A 19,162-nucleotide genomic window follows, 5' to 3' on the forward strand; every position below is an offset into this window, starting at 1 on the left:
GGAGAACTACCACTACTATTCAGAAAACAGCACTGTTCTCAGTGTTAGGAGAAATATCCAGCCTGGATAAACTTTGCAAGCCAGAGAGATATCAGGGTTTATAGCAAGGCAGAAGTGTTATAAAGGAAGGAATACACTCCATATGAAAATCATATTTTTTTTTTTCCACTGACTCGTGATGTTATGAAGTCTCTTTGTTGCAGGGTACAGAGAAGTAAAGTGTTCAAACAGGCATGGAAAACAATCCAAAAACAAAAAATTAAACACACCCAAATCTGTTAATCAGTAATCTTGAAATACACCTAACCATGTAACACTTTTCTCATTCTAGTATCATGGGACTTGGTGTACCTCTGTTTCAAACCAGATAATTTTCCTGCAATTTTTGCTCATCACCGGGCATTTTTCTTTAATATTCCATAAAATTAATGCTGTGGAATAAAAATAAAAAATAACATAAAAATCCATCTTTACATGGTGAATTCTTAAATCCCACTTCTCTTCCTACAGTTTTATTTTCTTTCTTACAAAAACTCTCTTTTTTAAAATTTAATGCTACTTATGTGTTAAAAGAAGTGTTAGTTTTGAGTGAGGAAGTCAGCTTTCAAAGTTGTCTTGAAGTGGTTATCCTTCTAAAAACAGAATGCAAAATCCTCAGCTTGTATGTGGAACTCGGATAATCAGGTGCCAAACTTTTTCCAGCAACACCCAGCAAAAAAATGAATGGAGAAGTGCCTTCAGCTGCTCAGTTACTGCCGGTGAATTCCATGCCCAGCCTGCTGGGCTTTATGTACAATTGCAGCAGAAGTACACAAAACTAAAGCACCCATTTGCATTTAGAACCAAAGCATGCCTTTTCATAAGTGCCTTGGCATTTTACTGCCTGATGTGTATACAGACGTGACATCTAAGCATATCAATAATCAGAAGCTGAAAAGGATAGGCTTGCATTTTGAGGCTGAGCTGTTTCTCAGCTGATTTTAGGGAGTGAAAAGGAAAAAGGTAATTGCACTCAGATGAGTACAGAACATCATGTGCTGGACAGTAAAAGTTTTAGGCAGATTTCAGGCTATAAACTTAATTTCTTCCCTGATTTCTTACTAACAAGCACACATTTTCATGCAGGGATAACCTGACTCCATAATGATATGGTAGGTAAGGCTCAGTGATTGAAACCTACTTAACCTGCATATGCAGTTATTAATAATGTTCTTTAATTCATTTTATTGTCCAGAAGACAGTGCAGTTGCCTGATAGGCACTGTGCTTCAGTTCCTCACTTCTATCCTAGACAATGTTCTTGACAAGGGTGGCAGGGAGGGTCTTTCGACACTGGGCAAAGCACAAGGTTCCCTGGAGTCAAAATTAAAAGCTAAGGACATCCTGAGGTTTGAGGGGTGGACCTCACCATGAGGGTATTTCAGAGTGTGTCAGGTTTGGGTGAAGGGCAGTCAATTTTCCCCACAAGTGCTGTGCTGTGCTTTGCATTGGTAGCTGGAAAGGTATTGACAACATGCCAGTTTCTGGCTACTGCCAAGCAGTGCTGGCACAGCATCAGTGCTGTCTCTCCAACATTTCCCACACAGATGGGCAACATCTTGGGAGGAGGCGCAGCCAGAACAGTGGACCCAAATGGACCAAAGAGATATTCCATGCCATAGGGCATCTGCTCAGATATAAAACCTAAGAGGAAGGTAGGGGTTGGAGTGGGCATTCATTATTTACAACCTTTGCCTTATGAAGCAACTGCTACTTGAACTGGAGTCCTGCTTCCCAGGAAACGGCTGGGCATTTCCATAAGGAATAACATCTTCTGTTTTTTCGCTTTGCTTGGCAAGCATGTGACCTTTGGTTTTGCTTTCATAAACTGCTCTTATCTTGAACCACAAGGTTTTCTCCATCTTATTTTCTCACACTGTCCTGCTGAAAAGGGGATGATAGACTAGCTTGTTGAGCACCTTGTACTAGCCAAGGACTACCTACCATACAGAGGAAAGAAGTCAAAAATTTTAGGAAAATTAGAGAAAATTTAACACTGTCAAGAAAGAAGTCTGAAGCATTGTGTCAAAATATAGCAGTATGTAGGTATAAAAATTATTAGCAGATTAGACCATTTGATCAGGTCAAAAATTTGTACCCTTTTAATGTAGTCTAACAGCTATTTCATAGAGCACTTCTCTGGACAAATATTCAGTAGTAAAAAGTCCAGTACAGCTCCCCAGCTAAAATGATTATAGAAATAACAAATGTCAATTATTTGGTCCACTGTATAGAACTGAAATCAAGAATATTCCAGGAACAAATACCATGACTACAAAACCATACCAAAAAAAGAAAAAAAAATTATGGAAATGAACCCACTAGTTCTCATATTAGATCACTGAAGACCCTGACTGATTCAGTGATTCAGTGTTGCTCATTGTGGCACTGGTAAATGTTCTCCATCTAGGATACGCACATTTCTCCCAAATCATTGTCCAAAAACCTTAAATGAGCAATCTGAAGGAGCCACATTGAATCTGGCAGTTGAACAAAAAGACTACTAACTTTTCATCGCTTGTATTTAAAATGTGCTAAGCAGAAGTAGATTTTGCAAGAAACCTAAGATGGATGTTTTTTTCCTTGAAAAAATATTCACATTACACATATTATGATATTTCAAGGGTGAACATAATTCATTTGTTGTGACATCTGTGGATGATTACCAGCTCTCAACAGGTGTTAAGGACATCAGAGAGCCTTTTACTTTGCAACATCTTGCACACTTAACTTCTTTCAAAGGAGAAATAAAACTGAAGCTTTATATTGCTTGAAGAAGAAATTGATACACCAGAGAAGGGAAAAAACCCCCAACACAAGAAGACAAAAAATCCCCCCCCAGCTGGTAGGTGAAGTTTACAAAGATTAAAAAATATATAGGGGAGAAAAATCTGTTATAGAATAATATTAAGTACAAACATAGGTCCTTGTTTGAAAACATAGGTATATGTATTGCAAAATGCCAAATCATTCCCACACTTTAAGGATATTAAATTGTTGAGGAATCTGTTCAGTGTAGGTAGCTGGGTAAGCAGCTGCAGTGAGAGCTGAAGGTTGAGCTCTGGGTTCAAAGCCCAGGCAGTGAAATACCACCCTTTGCATAACAAAGGTCAGAGGGACCTTGCCAAGCATTCACAAATTAAGAGTAGGAAATTATATGAGAGATTCTTCTAGTTGTATTTTTTCTTACTGTTCAAAAAATTTGAATTTTCTTGAAAAATATTTCAGCACATTTTTACTTTTTAAAAGGGTAGTCTAAAATGTATTGCAGCAATGTAAGAAAGCTTAATTTTAATAATTTTATATCAACATGAATTTCAATTTCATAATGTTTTCTAACAGCATGTGTAGAAAGCTATGAAGAAAAAATACTTATTTAATTTTTTCATTTTTTAAAATAATATTTTTAATAATACATTTTCTTGTAAACCTACTACTGTTACATAATTTTAAATTAATAATGGGTCCTTTCTGAATAGCATCACCTCAGCTAAAGACATCCAGATTGTTATTTTCAAAGGCAGTTTCAGGATCCATTTTTTATTTGGAGCTTCCATTTTTGCTGCAAGATATATTTTCACACTTTCTACTATTTAATATGAAGACAAATGAGACTAAAGTTTAGATTCCCATTCAAATGCTGTGCTTTAAAACCTCTACCTCACAAAAATGCAGGTCTTGTCAAAGAAAATGCAGAATATTTTTCAATGTAAGTCATTAAAAACTTCATAATCACACAGTCAAGTCAAGATGAAATATACCAACAGAAATTTTTAGATCTTACAAGGCTCTTAGGAGCAAAAGCTCATAATCTCATTACCTGCCTCCACCTTGAAGAGTTCTAAACAGAATCAGGGGGTAAAATCTGACTCACCTTCTGAATAGTTATGATTCCCTCCTGGGTGTCTTTGTCAACAGAAACTTTGAATACTCCCAAGCCATCACCATCCACAATCTTGTACTCCATTTCAGCATTAGGTCCAACATCTGCATCTGCAGCTTTTATTCTGGCCACTACAGAAGCCACTGGCAAAGACTCTGGGACATTATACTGATATGATCCTGCAAAATTCAAAAATGTAATGAATTCAGAGTCTTCTGGGACTGAAAGCCAAAAAAAAGAAATCTAGTTTTCTTAAATCTACCTTCCTTTAAGTCATGTTCCTGAACATCTACTTGTGCTACAAGAATATGTTCTTCAGTTTTGAAATAGAATTACCCTTTTTGTTAGGTTTTCTTTGTGATAGTATCTAGGTACAACAGGCATAACATTTTCATATGACAAGAGAAGTACAAGGCAAAGATGCAAAAGTAAAATTCAAAACTAAAATGCAAATCATGATGTGAGTCCCTAATAATGCATTTTTACTTTGCTTACCAGAAAAGAGGAAAGAAAAGTAAGTAAAATAATATCAATATAAAGACTTATTTTTCTATACTTTATATCCTGATTAGGCAGCTCACAATTAAAATATCACTAGAAACTAATATATATTAATTTCTTTAACAGTAAGTGCACCATCTTGAGAATTCTAGTTTTTTTATTCAAGAACACAATGATCTATATGCTGCCAAAAGGGTATCAGAGTGCATTCTGTAGCCAATAACACCCTCACCTTCAAAAACAACTTCAGTTATTCTATTATTATTTCAAGCAGTTGGTGGCTTGAAATAACAAGAAATCTATTATGTACAGATATATTTTTCCATTGTTGGAGGTGAGGCTGGAGCCAACATGAATATATCTTTCACAATATTTTCTATGTTACCATGTAATTCCTTTTTGTTAATAAAAAACCACCCTAGACAGAACGCTCTTCTGGTTTGAACATACAACCAACCATGTGTTCCTTTCTTTAGGTTAGGATGAGAGCCACCTTGGTCAAAGAAATCAAATAGAGGGAAGGTGACTTCCCAGCTCTTTGGTATTTAACTCTTTAGGAAACACTGCAAGCATGTGACAATGCCAAAGGAATACAAAGGATTAAGGGTAAAATTAAAGAATCCTGAAGCCTAACTGGCAAGACCTAAATATCTGTTAGGATATATTTTTTTTGTTTATTTATTCATAGAGAGGAAGTAAAATACATTAATAAAAGTCCTGGTTGCCGTACACCATTTCAACTGATCTGGTATGCATGAGACAAAGAAAAAAATGCTTACTTAATAATAATAATAATAATAATAATAATAATAATAATAATAATAATAATAATAATATTATAAAGTTTAGTCAGAGTTTTACGAAGAACTTCACATGGAAAAGAAGCACTTTTTATTTAGAAATTGCACAGTATGTAAAGAAAATAGCAGTGTTTAGAAATAATATTACAAGTCACCTATTTACAAAGTAACTTACTGCGTGGAAAGCGGGGCGGGTTGTCATTAACATCAGTCAGGGTGACAGTAACAGATGTAGTCCCTGACAATCCCCCATTCTGCCCAACCATGTCCTTTGCTTGGATAACTAATAGGTACTGGTCCTTGGCTTCTCTGTCCATATTTGGAAGGGCAGTCTTGATAACACCTGCAGAAAGACAAGGTGTCAAAGATTGCACAGGCGAAAATATTCTGCTGTAAAATCTGAATTTGCCTTTAAAACATGACAGTGGATCAGTTATTGCAGCAAGAGTGGAATGAATTAAGTCCAACACTAATATAACAGGGTTTGACTAGGAGTTGCGCTGACATACTGTAAGCTTATTTTAAATAGCCACCAAACCCACTAATTTTTATTTACTGGGAAATGTAGTGCGTGACTGTGTTTTTCAAGTTTCTTCTCCCTGAACTTGTCTTCAAAATGTCTTGGGTAACACTTCCTTACATGGAAGATGTAGTCTTCTTTATTTGATTTCCCACTCTTTTGGAGCTAGGAAGAGCAGAATATTCTGCATTCATTTTTAAAATTCTGGGGTCAAGATTAATTTCACTCTTTTGAATACTCATTCAAGACATTAACTCTTACCAATACTGATAACATACCACACTTTGCAGATAAATGAAATTATCTTATTTTGCCATATATTTGGTTTACCAATATCCACTTCTAAATCATTAGCATAATTAAGATTTTTTTTTTATTTGGTAATGAAATACTTAAATATCTGAAGTTTTTGCTATGTCCATTTGATTATCTGCACAATTAATTAATTTACAGCTAATTGACATGAAATGAAAACTGGATGAAAATTCTGTTTCATTCTTTCAGCTCTGCTGATATACCTCAAAAAATAAATATGCCTTCTCAAAATATGATGATTTTATGAATATTTCATCGCCAGTACATAATACAGCTGCTAACCCTGATTTCCAGAGAGGCAGCTGTTTTCTCCTTCAGCACTTAGTGTCAGCAGTTAAAGAAATATAAGCAAACTAAATAAAGAAGAGGCACATTGGGACACATATCTCTTCATCTGCTGTTTGTTGAATGTTTGCTTAGAGTTGGTCTTGCCATTAATCACCTTTGGGTTGAAACACTTTGTTCACCAACAGAGTGCCTGGCACTATTTCACCCATTTTACAAGACGTGTAAAACTATAATTAATATACAATTTAATAGTGTTATTGTTTATACCTTGCTTTTCCTGGCATGTTTGTTTTTCTGTCATAGTTAAATTACCAGGCAAAGTTACCCAATCATTTGGAAGTAAACTGTCATGCACACAGGAAATTTGAGTATCACATCAAAGTGATGAAAATGTATGCAAACATTTCAGTCTGAATTCATCAAGATTTTTATTTAGCAGAAACTACCATATTGTTGTTCAAGCTCTGCCTGCAGTCATCACCACAACATATATGGCACATATGCACACATGGAGAGGGAGAAAGAAAAACAGAGAGAAAACCACTATGAATCATACTCATTGGAGAAAAAAAGGACAGTGATATATATCCCTGCTGAGCATGGATCTCTTGCAATATGGAGATAATTATACTAGTTATTTCTGCAAATTTAGATGTTGTTAAACGGAGTGTGACTTTTTGGTCACAATTTTGGGACTCAGGTCTGATTCACATCACAGATTTTTTATGATTAAAAAGATGGAATTTTTTTCTCTTTTGTCTCAGCTTGGTTATATACAAAATGGAGATTATAACTCTTCTTGCAGGTGTAAATGAAGGCTCAAGCACTAAACTGAAATGAGCAGAGCAAGAACCTACTTTCCTGCATTATGAAATGATCCAGCAGAAAGGGTAATATTTAGCAAACTAACAGAGAATAAAAGGTTGCATTTGGTTATGGCTTAAAAATATTCACAATATTTCAAGATAATTGTATAAACAGAGTTTCACCAGCAATATGCTTTGAAAGTGGCAGCAAAATATTATATCCCGTAAGCAAAAGAAGCACAGTGTTTTCGTTTTGATATTAATAAAGAAGAGATTCATTTCCCACAACAAATCTTCAGTTTGAAAAGTAGCATGGAGAGTAACTGAGCCTTAAATCTATTCTTATGGAACCCAGATATGTGACATTTACATATTTCTTGAATCTGAAAAAATGTTCAATGTATTTTGAAATTTTCACTGATAAGAGAGATTACAATGGGCAGCAGACCAAGTAGCTGTTAGATAGAAAAGACAGCAAACTCAGTTTATTACATAGCTCAGACATGTGACTTTCATAATCTATTATAAAGAATAAGAGATTAAAAATCAACAAACCCAAATGCATTCAATTAACCAAGAAGTCATATTAATAAGTTCCTAGCAAGTTTTAATGCACTTTTCCTGCTTTTTCTCAGCATTACTGCAAAGGGTTTATATTAATTTACCTGTTTTGGGCTCCACAGAGAAGTAAGGCTGCCCTTGCAATATGCTGTAAACCACTCGAGCACTGTTGCCATAAGTAGGATCATCCGCATCAGTGGCTGTCACTTGAACCACAGAGGTACCTGTAAAAGGTTTGAGGGAGTGTTGCACATGAAAGATAGAAAAATCTGAACTACACTTACTCTACATTTTGTGCCAGTACATATCTGGAACAGTGTGAGGTGGCTTTTTCACAACTGTTCATCATTTTCATGCTGACTCTGTTTAGAATTCCATCTTCCCAAACAGTCACAAGCATTGACTCAGCAGTAAAAATCATCTCATTCATTAGCTCCTTCTCTCTATCTCTGCCTCGGCTTGCTGGAAGATATGTCAGCAAAATTTCTGTAATGATGGTAAAGCCTGAAGTCTGAGTATGAAATACAGTAGTAGTGGTTTTCCTTTTGAGAGAAGCCTGCTTGCTGAATTGTAATGACTCATTAGAAATTCAAACATACATATATTTTTTACAAATTTTGATAAATGTACACAAAATTATTGTTAGCCTATAAAATTATTTACTGCTTCATAAGGAGATGGCTGAAGAGTTTCTTTCTCAGCTCAGAGAAAAAAGCTAGTTAAAGTTGTCTCTAAATTCCTTTAAAAAGCAGTAATTTCCCTCAATAATCTGCAATACTTATTTCCTTCAATATATCTGCAATATCAATAGTGGTAATCTATTGTGTAAAGATTTCTCGAGAAACAAATGTATGAAAGAAATCTATTTTAAAAAGATTTCCTTTCTTTAATGAAAAAAATATATTTTAACAGGAATAAGAAAGACAAATTTCTAACTGGATAGTGAGAAGGTTATGTTTTGTGAGGACCTCATTCTGCATCCAGCTCTTATTCATTATGTTCTCCATGTCAGTTTCCATTTGTTTTGTTCTAGACAACAGCTTTCATGGTGTGTGCTGAGAGCAGAATAAAATAACACTTGGAAGCCAGGGCCTTGGCCGTGTCACCATCCTTTGATAGACAGAAAAGATTATTTTTTCACACTGGCAGATTGTCTCTAACATTCAGACCTTCCATTGAACAACCCAGGGACCCGTTTGGAGGTGAGATTGCAAATTAATATTGTATCAATTTGGCAGATACAGTAAAGGTCTTCAAGAGAGATAAGATAACGTCACACACTTTATTTAGACACATGATTAGAGAAAAACATTTGTTAAACACAATGCTCATTTTCTGAAAGGACATGTTTTTGACATGTGAAAGTGAGACCAGCAAGCCTTGAAATCACTTTTTAAGAACAAATTGCAATAGCAAGTGTCCAGGGTGAACTTAACATAAATAGTATTGTGGTCAGTTTTATTTAGAAATGTTAAGTTTTTCTTTCAGGAAATGGGAGAAAGCTCTGAATTTATTTTTATCTTATCTAGTATATCACCCACCCATTTTCCTCATCTTTTCCATTCTCAGTTAAGTAGAACATCACAAATGGAGCCTGGGACTAGGTTGAAAATTTGGAGAAAGGATTAAGTGCAGCCCTCTATAAAATGGAGCAGACTCCTCCTGCTTGAAAGAATTCTGACCAGAAATGATCATTTGTAAAACAAATTTATTGAGGTAATGGCCTAGTTAGCCCACGTTCCTGATCTCTATTCCTTAAGCATCCATGACAAAGTAGTATGGTTGCAATTCTATTTAAATGCAATTTTTCTGTCATGTGACTGGCCTAATATTTTTGGATAGGGAAAAGTTTCTTCTGAAATTCTGCATGCAACTATTAAGTAGATGGAAAGTTTAAAAATAAAATTGCTAGTTAATCCATCAAGTCATTTATCAGTTATGGGGCTTAAAATACATCCATTTTCTGTTCACCAGTAACTAAGAGCTTTGATTCAATATGTCAAACTGATTTTACAGATTACTCTATAATGTAATTTCATACAGGGACCTATTTTAAACTTGCCAGAGTCTATCCAGCTTTTGAGAACAAGGGTATCATAATGACTGTTTGACATCCTGTGTTCTTTGTGAAAGCCAGGCTTACCACATTTACAAAGTCACTATGCCCTGCCAATGAAGCTTACAATGTCTGCAAATATTGGCAAAAGTGCTTATAAACCTCTCACGCAGTTATGTCTTTCCCCTGTTCTTGCTGCCTTCAAGGGCCCCAGACTAAAACAAGATCAAAGAAATTACAAGCTCTGCAATCTCAGCACAGACGTTTTCGAAATGCTGCAAGTTTAGAAGTGCGTGTTTGCTGTAAAAATCTATTGATGTAGCAAACAAACCCTCTACATTGCAGGAGACAAATAAAGTCATTATCTGAATTTGATTATCTCTCTCCTAAAACACATGAATCCTTCAGAAAAGGGTGATTTTTAAGTAGAAATTCTAACATCAAATCTTTCTGCTATAATCACATTTAAATGTAATCAGTAACTAAAAAACAATGATACTTTTCCAGTCCTGTGATAATCAACTTCTTCTAAACATCACTGGGGGAGAGATCTAAAACCTATGATATTGTCATTATTTCTTTATTAATTTCACACACACACACAAAAAAGAGCTTTTGAAGCCTCATGCTGAGAGGGAGATTTCTGCGTAACATTTTTTTTTTAAGAATATGCTAGATAACAGAAGGTATTCTAACTATGTGAAAAGTCCTATGTGTAGGAAATCTGTTCCAATGACACAAAATTCACAGAAAAATCTATATTTGAGGATTTCCAGAGATTTTTTCCAGAAGAAGCAGATTGCTCTTGAAGAACAGGAATTCCTTCAGAGTATGGTAATTGCCATGTACTGCTGTCCTAATCTTTCTGCAATGGATTGAAGTCAAACTCAAATACTTACTTCCCTTTTAAAAAAAATCCAAATCATAAAGTTGTAGGGATACTTACAGATAGTAAATAAATCTAAAAGTGTGAGCAAAAATGGGTAGTTGCATAAGTAAAACATCTTAGAAGAGTTTATGTTCCTGCACTGAAATTGTATTCCTTGTGTCCATGAACACTTTGCCTTAGCCTCTAGCAGAGACATTCAGCTGTCATACCTGCATCCAAGGTTAGGACTTACAGGTAACAGGGACAGTCAACAAATGGTACCACACCTTTACTCCATCCAACAAAATGAGTGTTCCAATAAATCTTGTTTAGTCACCATTGTTCAGAGCCCTGGAGTAAAAATATAGACAGGACACTGACCCTACCCCAAACTTTCATTAGTGTCTTAATATAAACTGTGGCTTTGCAACTATAACTTAAAAATATTACTTACAGTTTGTGTATTTTGTATGCATTGAAAAAATAAACAGGCATTTTTTTTTATTTTAAAAGCTTTTGCTTTTAAGTATGGATTTCTCTAAAATTATTTTTCTCTACAGTTAGGTCTTTTTAAGAAAACTTGATTATCTGTTCATTAAAAGGAATTCTACATGTAGCAACATCATAAACTTTTCCAGCAATTGTAGTAGATACTAAGAAAAAAAAAATCTCTGCTGCTTATCAAAGTGTTCCACATCATTCTTTTCTTGATAGTAGTTAGTTACAGACTTAATTCTGTGTGACCAGCACAGATTTCTGATTTTATTTTCCAGAATTTTAAGATAATTTGTAACATAATATTTAGTAGATATTGATAGAGATTACTTAATTACAGTAATCTTAGAACTTGACCTATAACTCTGACATTAAGGTAAATGGATGGAAGGATATTTGCAAAGATGACCTTGTATTTGGAATGCTATTTGTACTTAAATTTAACCAAAGCTCAACAATGTTCCTGACACTGCAGAGATTAACCGTTACCATGATAGAAAGAGAAAAAGCTAAACTGATTGTTGAAAACTGAGTTGCAGGTCCTTCAAAGGGATCCATTTTGAATCTCTAAGTGTATTATTTTAGAAACCTCTACAGATCTTTTTAGAAAAAAAGTTACTAGCTTTTTTCTAGTAACTTGCAGGATATTTTATGCAAATTTTGAAATAATGTTTTATGAAAAATGATTCTGTTACTTCTGTTTTAATATTGGTTAGATCATTCAAAATAAAACTGGTTTCCAAAACTAGAATAATTTAACAAATGCATAATTTTTAAACTGCACAAATTCTTATAAATTGAATTTTAGCCACAAATTGAAAATAGAGTTATAATGCAGCAAGTTATTAAAAGTATTAATTTATATCAATTAACAATATGTACTATGTCTAACATACAATTCCATGATGGCATCACATCTCTACATGATATCAGCTGCTACTAAAAACATTAAACACATTTACTATCAGATCTCCAGCATATTCCTTACTTACAACTATCCAGACTGGTTCTGTTTGGTACCTTCTGGTATTTCTATGCTTCTACCACCAGGTCTCACCCACAGCTGATGCAGCAATGCTTCCACAACCTTTCTACTCCAGGAGTGTGAAAAGGGAGAGTCAGAAAGCTCTTGAGCTGCTCCCTCCCATCCCACACCCTCATTATGTTGCCTTCACTTGGTGAAAAACTCAAGAATGGTCCCAGCTAAGCAGCAAAGTCAGACAAGGGGAAGCAGAGGTGGCTTGTGCTTAGAGAGAGACACTTCATGCAGGCTCTCAAAGCCCACAGCACACTGCATCAAAGATGTAGGCCTGATACAGTGCTTTTGCTTTCTTTATTTTGTTATATAATTCAGATATTTCAATCCATCTCAATCAGGGGTAATAAATGGCAAGAGATATATTTGTTGTGCTGGGTAACAAGCAAAGCCATTGATATGGCTGGAGAGAAGAGAGGATTAAACAAACCAAAACTATGTTGGGCATTGAAATTCTCATCCCTACTTCCCTTGGTTATAACTCAAACAGACCTGTATCCTTTTGTTTGAAATATAATGCTGCTCAGTTTTTTAAAACACTCAAAAAAAATATGAAAAAAACAAATCCTTATGATTTTCAGATAAGCCATGTCTTTGGGGGTTTTGTCATGAATAGATTTATTTGCTATCAAGATATTTACTCTGTTCAGAATAATCAATATAATTGGGCCTGACCCAAATATAATTTAAACCTGACCTGAAGTCATTTCAAATAAAAGAAGAGATTGACTTCAATTAGCCTTAGATAATGTCCAAAAATATTTGTCAAAAAAACAGAACCATTATACTTGCATAACCAGTCTGTAGGTTAAAGGTTATAGTATTCCTAGTTTTATAGTTAATTTGGGTTTATAATCCTGTGATCTCTTTCATTTCCTTTAATATCCAATTAAAAATCCTTGTCATGGATACAATTTTAAACAAAATAGGAGAGAGATACTTTGTATCTCCTTAATATTTCATGGATGCTCTAGGTGATTAATTAAAAATTATGTTATATGAATAAAGTATGAATTGCTGTAACTATGTAAGACAAAATGTGACAAAGTGCAGCAGTGTGACAAAGGAATTTCATATTAACCCTTAACTCTGTAACAATGCAGTATTTGGTAGGTGTGTGATATTAACCATGAAGATGTTTAAAATCTGCAGTGTCCAGCAAGTTCATGGATCTGAAACTACCCTTAGCTGACACAAATTTCATAGAGTGTACAAGTCTCAGTTAATAATTTTGCATAATACTTACCTGAATTGGAAATACATTTGGTGTTGTATAGTCCATTTGGGAGAAAAATTTCTGTTACTCCTCTATGATGTAAAGATTCAATAAAATATGCAAAGCAGCTCATTTTGAAAAATAATCCTTATATTCTCCACTGCAAACAGTGCACTCCCCATAGATTGATTTCCAATATATTTTGGGAACAAATGGAGGATAGGAAGGAGTAGAGGCATGGATTTGTAGGTAAACCTCTTATATCTGTAGTTATTGTCTGTACATGAATATGCCCGTGCAAGAAAAGACAGAGGTGATAAATACAAAAGTGAAATATGGAGATAATTTATTTTCAGGTCATAAAACAAAAGTGGAAAAAAACCTAATAGTTGCTGAACCTATTTAAGGAAAAAAAGACACATTTTAACAGAACATATTTCTGAAGTGGATTATTTAGGTTTTACAGTCTTAGATTATCTGTTGTCTAAATCTTTTCAAAGTTCAGAAGTAAAAAGATCCCAGCAACATATCACAACTTCACGTCCTCAGTGTTACTCTGCAAAAGCTATAGTGTCTGTCTTTCTTCCAAGGCTAATATGGTCTCTTCAGCCATCCACATAGTGCTTGAGTGACAATGAGAAAATGCCAAGTATCAATAAGAAATAGTGTCTATGTTCACTGCTTAGTAAAATAAATGTATAGCAAACTCATTAGCAATATTTTACTTATCTTCTTTTGACTCCTAAGCTGAGTTTCACATATATAAACAATGTTTGCTACTGATTGCTGCAGGACACTTAGGTAGGTAAGATTCTTTTTCTCTCTAGCTCCAATTTAGATACATTGTTTAACATTCAAAAACATGGGAGATCATATTGAGAAAACTATAGCAAATTTTATATGCAGCCTTACTGTAGGACTACCACATTTTAATACAGTTTAAAATTAGTTTAGCAAAGAAAATCTTTATCTCAATCACCACAGAACTCTCTCCAGCTGAAGTGAGCCTTCCTATATACATATTTGCAGGAAATTAAGATATTTTGGTTTGGTTTGGTTTTTTCTTTTTGTTTTCTTTGGGGTTTTGTTTGTTTGTTTGTTTGTTTGGGGGGTTTTGTGCTTGCATTTAGAATTTCATCTTAAACTAACATTTACCAAAACATCTCTGGGACAAGCCTTAATCTGGTCTGAAAGAGTCAGCTTTCAAAGGAACAGTGACACCTGACAATGGATGAGCATTTTGTCACTTTATAATGAAGAGATAGTGGGTTTGATTTTGAAATTCTTCCCTAATTCAAAATCAGGAAAAATCAGCATTTCTTAGTTTCCAACAAAGGGTCTGAAACTTCTAAAACACATTCTTCTCTGATTTCAGTAGAACTTTGAACTATCTCAAGTTGTATCCTGGTTCCTGCTGCTTGACTATATTCTCCAGAAAATGTAATTTCAATGTAAAAAAAAAAAAAATCCGATAAACTATTGTTACAATGTACAAAACTTACGAAAAAGATTATGCTATTCACTAGCAGGAGTTTGAAGAGTTTGTTATGAATGAACCTTATCTAAGTGAAATTATAAATTATAACCTCTGAATATCATAATATAGGTGTGAAACTTATTACTGTTAATGGGAATTATAAAACAAAGCCTCTGGGCCCTGGAATGAGAAATGCACCATAAAATGGTTATCTGAATCCTTGCATAGCTATTTGAGTTTCACAACATTTTTGAAAGGGTAAATACTTAATCTAGCATGTTATTTCCAGCTTAGTCTTGAAATATCTAACTGTTGCAGGTGCCTCATAGATAATTAAGTAGCTTAGTGTGAAACAGTAAAAAATAATGAAACTTTTAAAAAGGCAATAGGAACAAATTTCCCACAACACCAACAGTGTATTTCACACTTACCCACAGGAGACATCTCAGGAACTCCAGCAGTGTAGGGACCATCCAGAAATTTTGGCTCATTGTCATTGATGTCCTGAATCTTAATGACGAACTCAGACTCTGGCTCCACGGGTTTATTAGTCAGCCTATCTAGTGCTTGTGCTCGGAGCGTGTAGTAGGCCTGCTCTTCTCGATCCAGCCTCTTTGTAGCATGAATATCCCCCGTGTTCTCATCAATAATGAAAATGGAACTTGCCCCTTCGCCTGACAAGATGTATTTGATGGAACCATCTCCTTTATCAACATCAGAGTGAAGCTGGTGAAAAATTGATGAGAGATGAGATTAACTTACAAGAGAGTCAGTGGCATGGAGATATGTAAAAATAATTCCTATGTTGAGCAGTAGTACATGAAATTTTATTGTTCCTGGAAATATAAGCTGAATTTTTATCTCACACACACATCATGTGAGGGACCATTAGAATCTGTAAATTTGCTCCTTTAAGCATAAAAACTTCATTCTTTCCTGCAGACAATCTCATTCTCCTCATGCCAGATTTTTACATAGGCAAACACATGCACACATATGATCATAACTGTGACTTTATTCCTATCTGGATTTATCCATATTGCTCACTTCAGCTTATCATCATTCTGAAGGGTGAGACTTCAAACAAATGGCAGTATAAACTTCATGTCAGTGTGTATTTGCTCTTGTGTGTATTTATGTATTGTCTCATGACCAGTGACAGAATTCAACAGAATGGCATGAAGCTAACTCAGGGGATAGCAAGAAAGCTTTCAAAAAGAGGATGGTTGGACACTGAGCAGTGTCACAGCACCAAGCCTGACAGAGTTCAAGAAGCATTTGGACAATGCTCTCAGGCACTTAGTGTGATTCTTGCGGTTTCCTGTGCAGGGCCATGGTTTGGACTTGATTACCTTGATGGGTTACCCTTCCAGGATATTCTATGATTCTATAAAATGAGGTAAAATATACTGGTTGATAAATTGCTCACTACTAACTGATGGGCCTGTAGCTTCAATTCTTCACTTCCATATCTTCCTTTTCATTATCTAATTACAGAAAAATGCAGACTCTGAGAAAGATCAAGCTGTCTTGGCACTTTTGAAGCACATAGTATTGAAAGCCAGGTGCAGTTTCCCTGGGACTACACAAGAAATATTCTTCAGTAGCTCAAAATGTATCTTCCATTAAAAAGGCAAGACAAGTTTACAAAAAAAAATTTTTCCTCACCACTCAAGGTATTTTAACTTACAGAGCAGGATTCCACAGTTTTCTAGCTCTTTTATGTTTGCTGAATTTCATCTTCCTGTTATAAAACACAGACTCAAACACCTCTTACATACTTCTCAAACTTGCATCAAGAGTGTAATTGATCTGTCTATCAAGTTATAGTAACATGCACATATGATATATTTAATACTGTACAAGGGAAAAGAATATCAGTAAAAATTTAAAGTACTTCATTGATTGTTAAAAGTGGATTAATTTGTAAAGAGCTGAAGACAGTGTTAAATACGCTTGGATTTTCTATCTCATATCTTCTTTTTACCTGTCCTAATTCCATGTTATCTTGAGTTTGGAGGTATGTCCACTGTCAACATCCTTATCATCACAATTTCCATCACTAACTTTTTTTTCTCTCTGTTAGGGAGTATCACTGTGACAGTATTCACTACCTAAATACATGCAGAAAATTGTTATCTTGGGCATGACAGCACAGCTGCAAAATCTTTTCCTATTTCAGCAGGGAAGTGTTCATGCTCAATTTTGAATTTTTCTGCTGGACAAAAAGTTGCCTATTTTTCACACATTATTTTACTTACACTGTTTTGATATCTCATACTTATGCAATTACAGTGCACTCCTCTCTTTTAAGACAGAAATGGAATCCAGAGTTTTGGACTGGATTAGAAAAGCAGAAGTAGGGTATCTAAATCAGATTAGCTATCTTATTTTGAAATATGGTTTATCCTTATTCTGCTGCTACCTAAATCCAGAGACACCTAAACAAGCCTAAGATTTCTTTGGTGGAGTTCCTCAAACATTTAAAGCCCTGCTTCTCTGCACACTCAGGAATAAACAATGCTGACACTGTGAGCAGGCCAAGGTAAAATATATCACACATTCAGGCTCTTTCGAGATCCACAGCACTGGGTATTTCTCAGTCCCAATGGCTGGGGTCTATTGAGCAAACCATACCTCTGTTCAAACTCACACATCTGACAGCTGGGATTTTCAATGCTTTTTCAAACTTGACTGGAAGAGGAATCCATCTTCCCTACAGAGGAGCAATGGCCTGTGCAAGCAAGAATCTGTCTCACTGGTCTTTGATTTTGTTTGACCTTTTTTTTTTCCTTCCTCTTTTCTTTCTCTGATACTTGCTTTAGAGTGCATAAGTCTCCTGTGTGCTACAGAAGAACTGTGTGTGTTTCCCTACATAGGCTACAGTCTAGACTGAAATGCTGAACATCACATTACACAAGAACTGAGGTTATGGGATAAAAAGATTAAATGCCTTTGTCTTTCTTAAATGATTCTGTTTTCTTCATACCCCATATTGTAGCTGATCTTTCTGTGGTGGCTGAGACTCCCACATTCTCCCTGTAAAGGCTGTTCCACCTTTTCTGGCATACTTTAGGATGAAAGAAAAGCAGAGGACACCAGCATTTCATCAGGCAGAGCAGTTTTCTGAATGTTAGACATGTACAAGTAAATCTCTTCAAGAAGAGAAAGGAAAGTTTCTGTATCTCAATTGCTGAGAGCAGCACAGCTCTGTCCCATGGGGATGGAGCTGAGCCCATCAGCACACTACAGTGGGCTCAAACTGCAGGGCTGCATAGTCTACCTTTTACCTTATATCTACATCCAGCCCTATCCAGAATAACTAGCCAGCACTGCTCTAAAAAAAAAAAAAGGAAAAAAAGAGACCTTCAGGGGAGAGGCCAGTAAATCCTTGAAGATGCACTGAGCAAGGTTTTCACATCCCAGGGAAAGGAAAAATTCTGTAGTTTCAGCATTTCCCATTTGCTCGCTCAGTGGCTTACTGATTAACAGCACATTGTTCTTTAAGGAGTTCCACTTTGAGGTGCATAAATCTCCTCATGGATTGCACTACAGTGGCTGGTGACCTGAAGTGAAATGCTGAGCAGAAGCCACTTTTTGGACAGATGCCTTGGTAAGAAAACTGCTACCACATGGATTAGTAAAGTGATTAGTGAGGACCTTTATTATTCCACGGTTAAGGCTCTGGAACTGCAAACGTCTTTGCATCTTTTATTAAAACTTTGTTCTAATAAGCATTTAACAACTGTGCTGGCCCATGCTCAAATTAGTAATGTACCATTCTCTGCCTACTCAGGAAGGTAATATAGTTCAAGATTTAGTTTATCTTTGGCACTATGGAAGAATCAATTCAGTGTAAAGCACTCTAAAGAGATTTTTTTCAACACTTTTATATGCTTTTTGAGGAGATCTGAGAAAACTTAAAAGTACAGTACTAGAGAACAATGCAAAAAAGAAAAAAAGTACTTTGCTGAAAACATTGAGAATTTTGATGCAGTTTTCATGTCACCTATATTCCAATTTCACACAATATAATTCTTCCATACAGTGATCTTCAAAGTCATTAATGAAGAGGCATGAGTGCTTTGCAGCTATGAAGAAAATTTTTGAATTTGAATGTTCTGTATCATATTGACAGCTCTGCTACTAAAAAACATGACTGCAAAGTACCTGGGATTCCAGCTATTTAATTTAACATTGCAGGAAGTGAGAAGTACATCTTTTCCATATAATGTTGGCTTTATAAAACACTTTGTACATTTTTTTGTTGTCAGGTTTTCTTGTTTGATTTTGTTGTTGTTT

The 19,162-nt window shown here is 35.2% G+C and overlaps 1 protein-coding gene across 1 annotated transcript in view; it reads right to left on the reverse strand.

The window, feature by feature from the left end:
- The window catches only part of CDH7 (cadherin 7), a 91,173-nt gene that overhangs the window by 36,242 nt on the left and 35,769 nt on the right, over positions 1–19,162 (reverse strand). The window contains exons 3-6 of the mRNA XM_002187051.6: positions 15,292–15,586; positions 7,817–7,936; positions 5,398–5,565; positions 3,913–4,100 (exon numbers count right to left, since the gene is read on the reverse strand). Coding sequence (XP_002187087.3) covers positions 3,913–4,100; positions 5,398–5,565; positions 7,817–7,936; positions 15,292–15,586 — 771 coding nt within the window. The remainder of the gene's footprint in view (positions 1–3,912; positions 4,101–5,397; positions 5,566–7,816; positions 7,937–15,291; positions 15,587–19,162) is intronic.

This window comes from Taeniopygia guttata, chromosome 2 (assembly GCF_048771995.1).
Source record: "Taeniopygia guttata chromosome 2, bTaeGut7.mat, whole genome shotgun sequence".
Classification (NCBI taxonomy): domain Eukaryota; kingdom Metazoa; phylum Chordata; class Aves; order Passeriformes; family Estrildidae; genus Taeniopygia; species Taeniopygia guttata.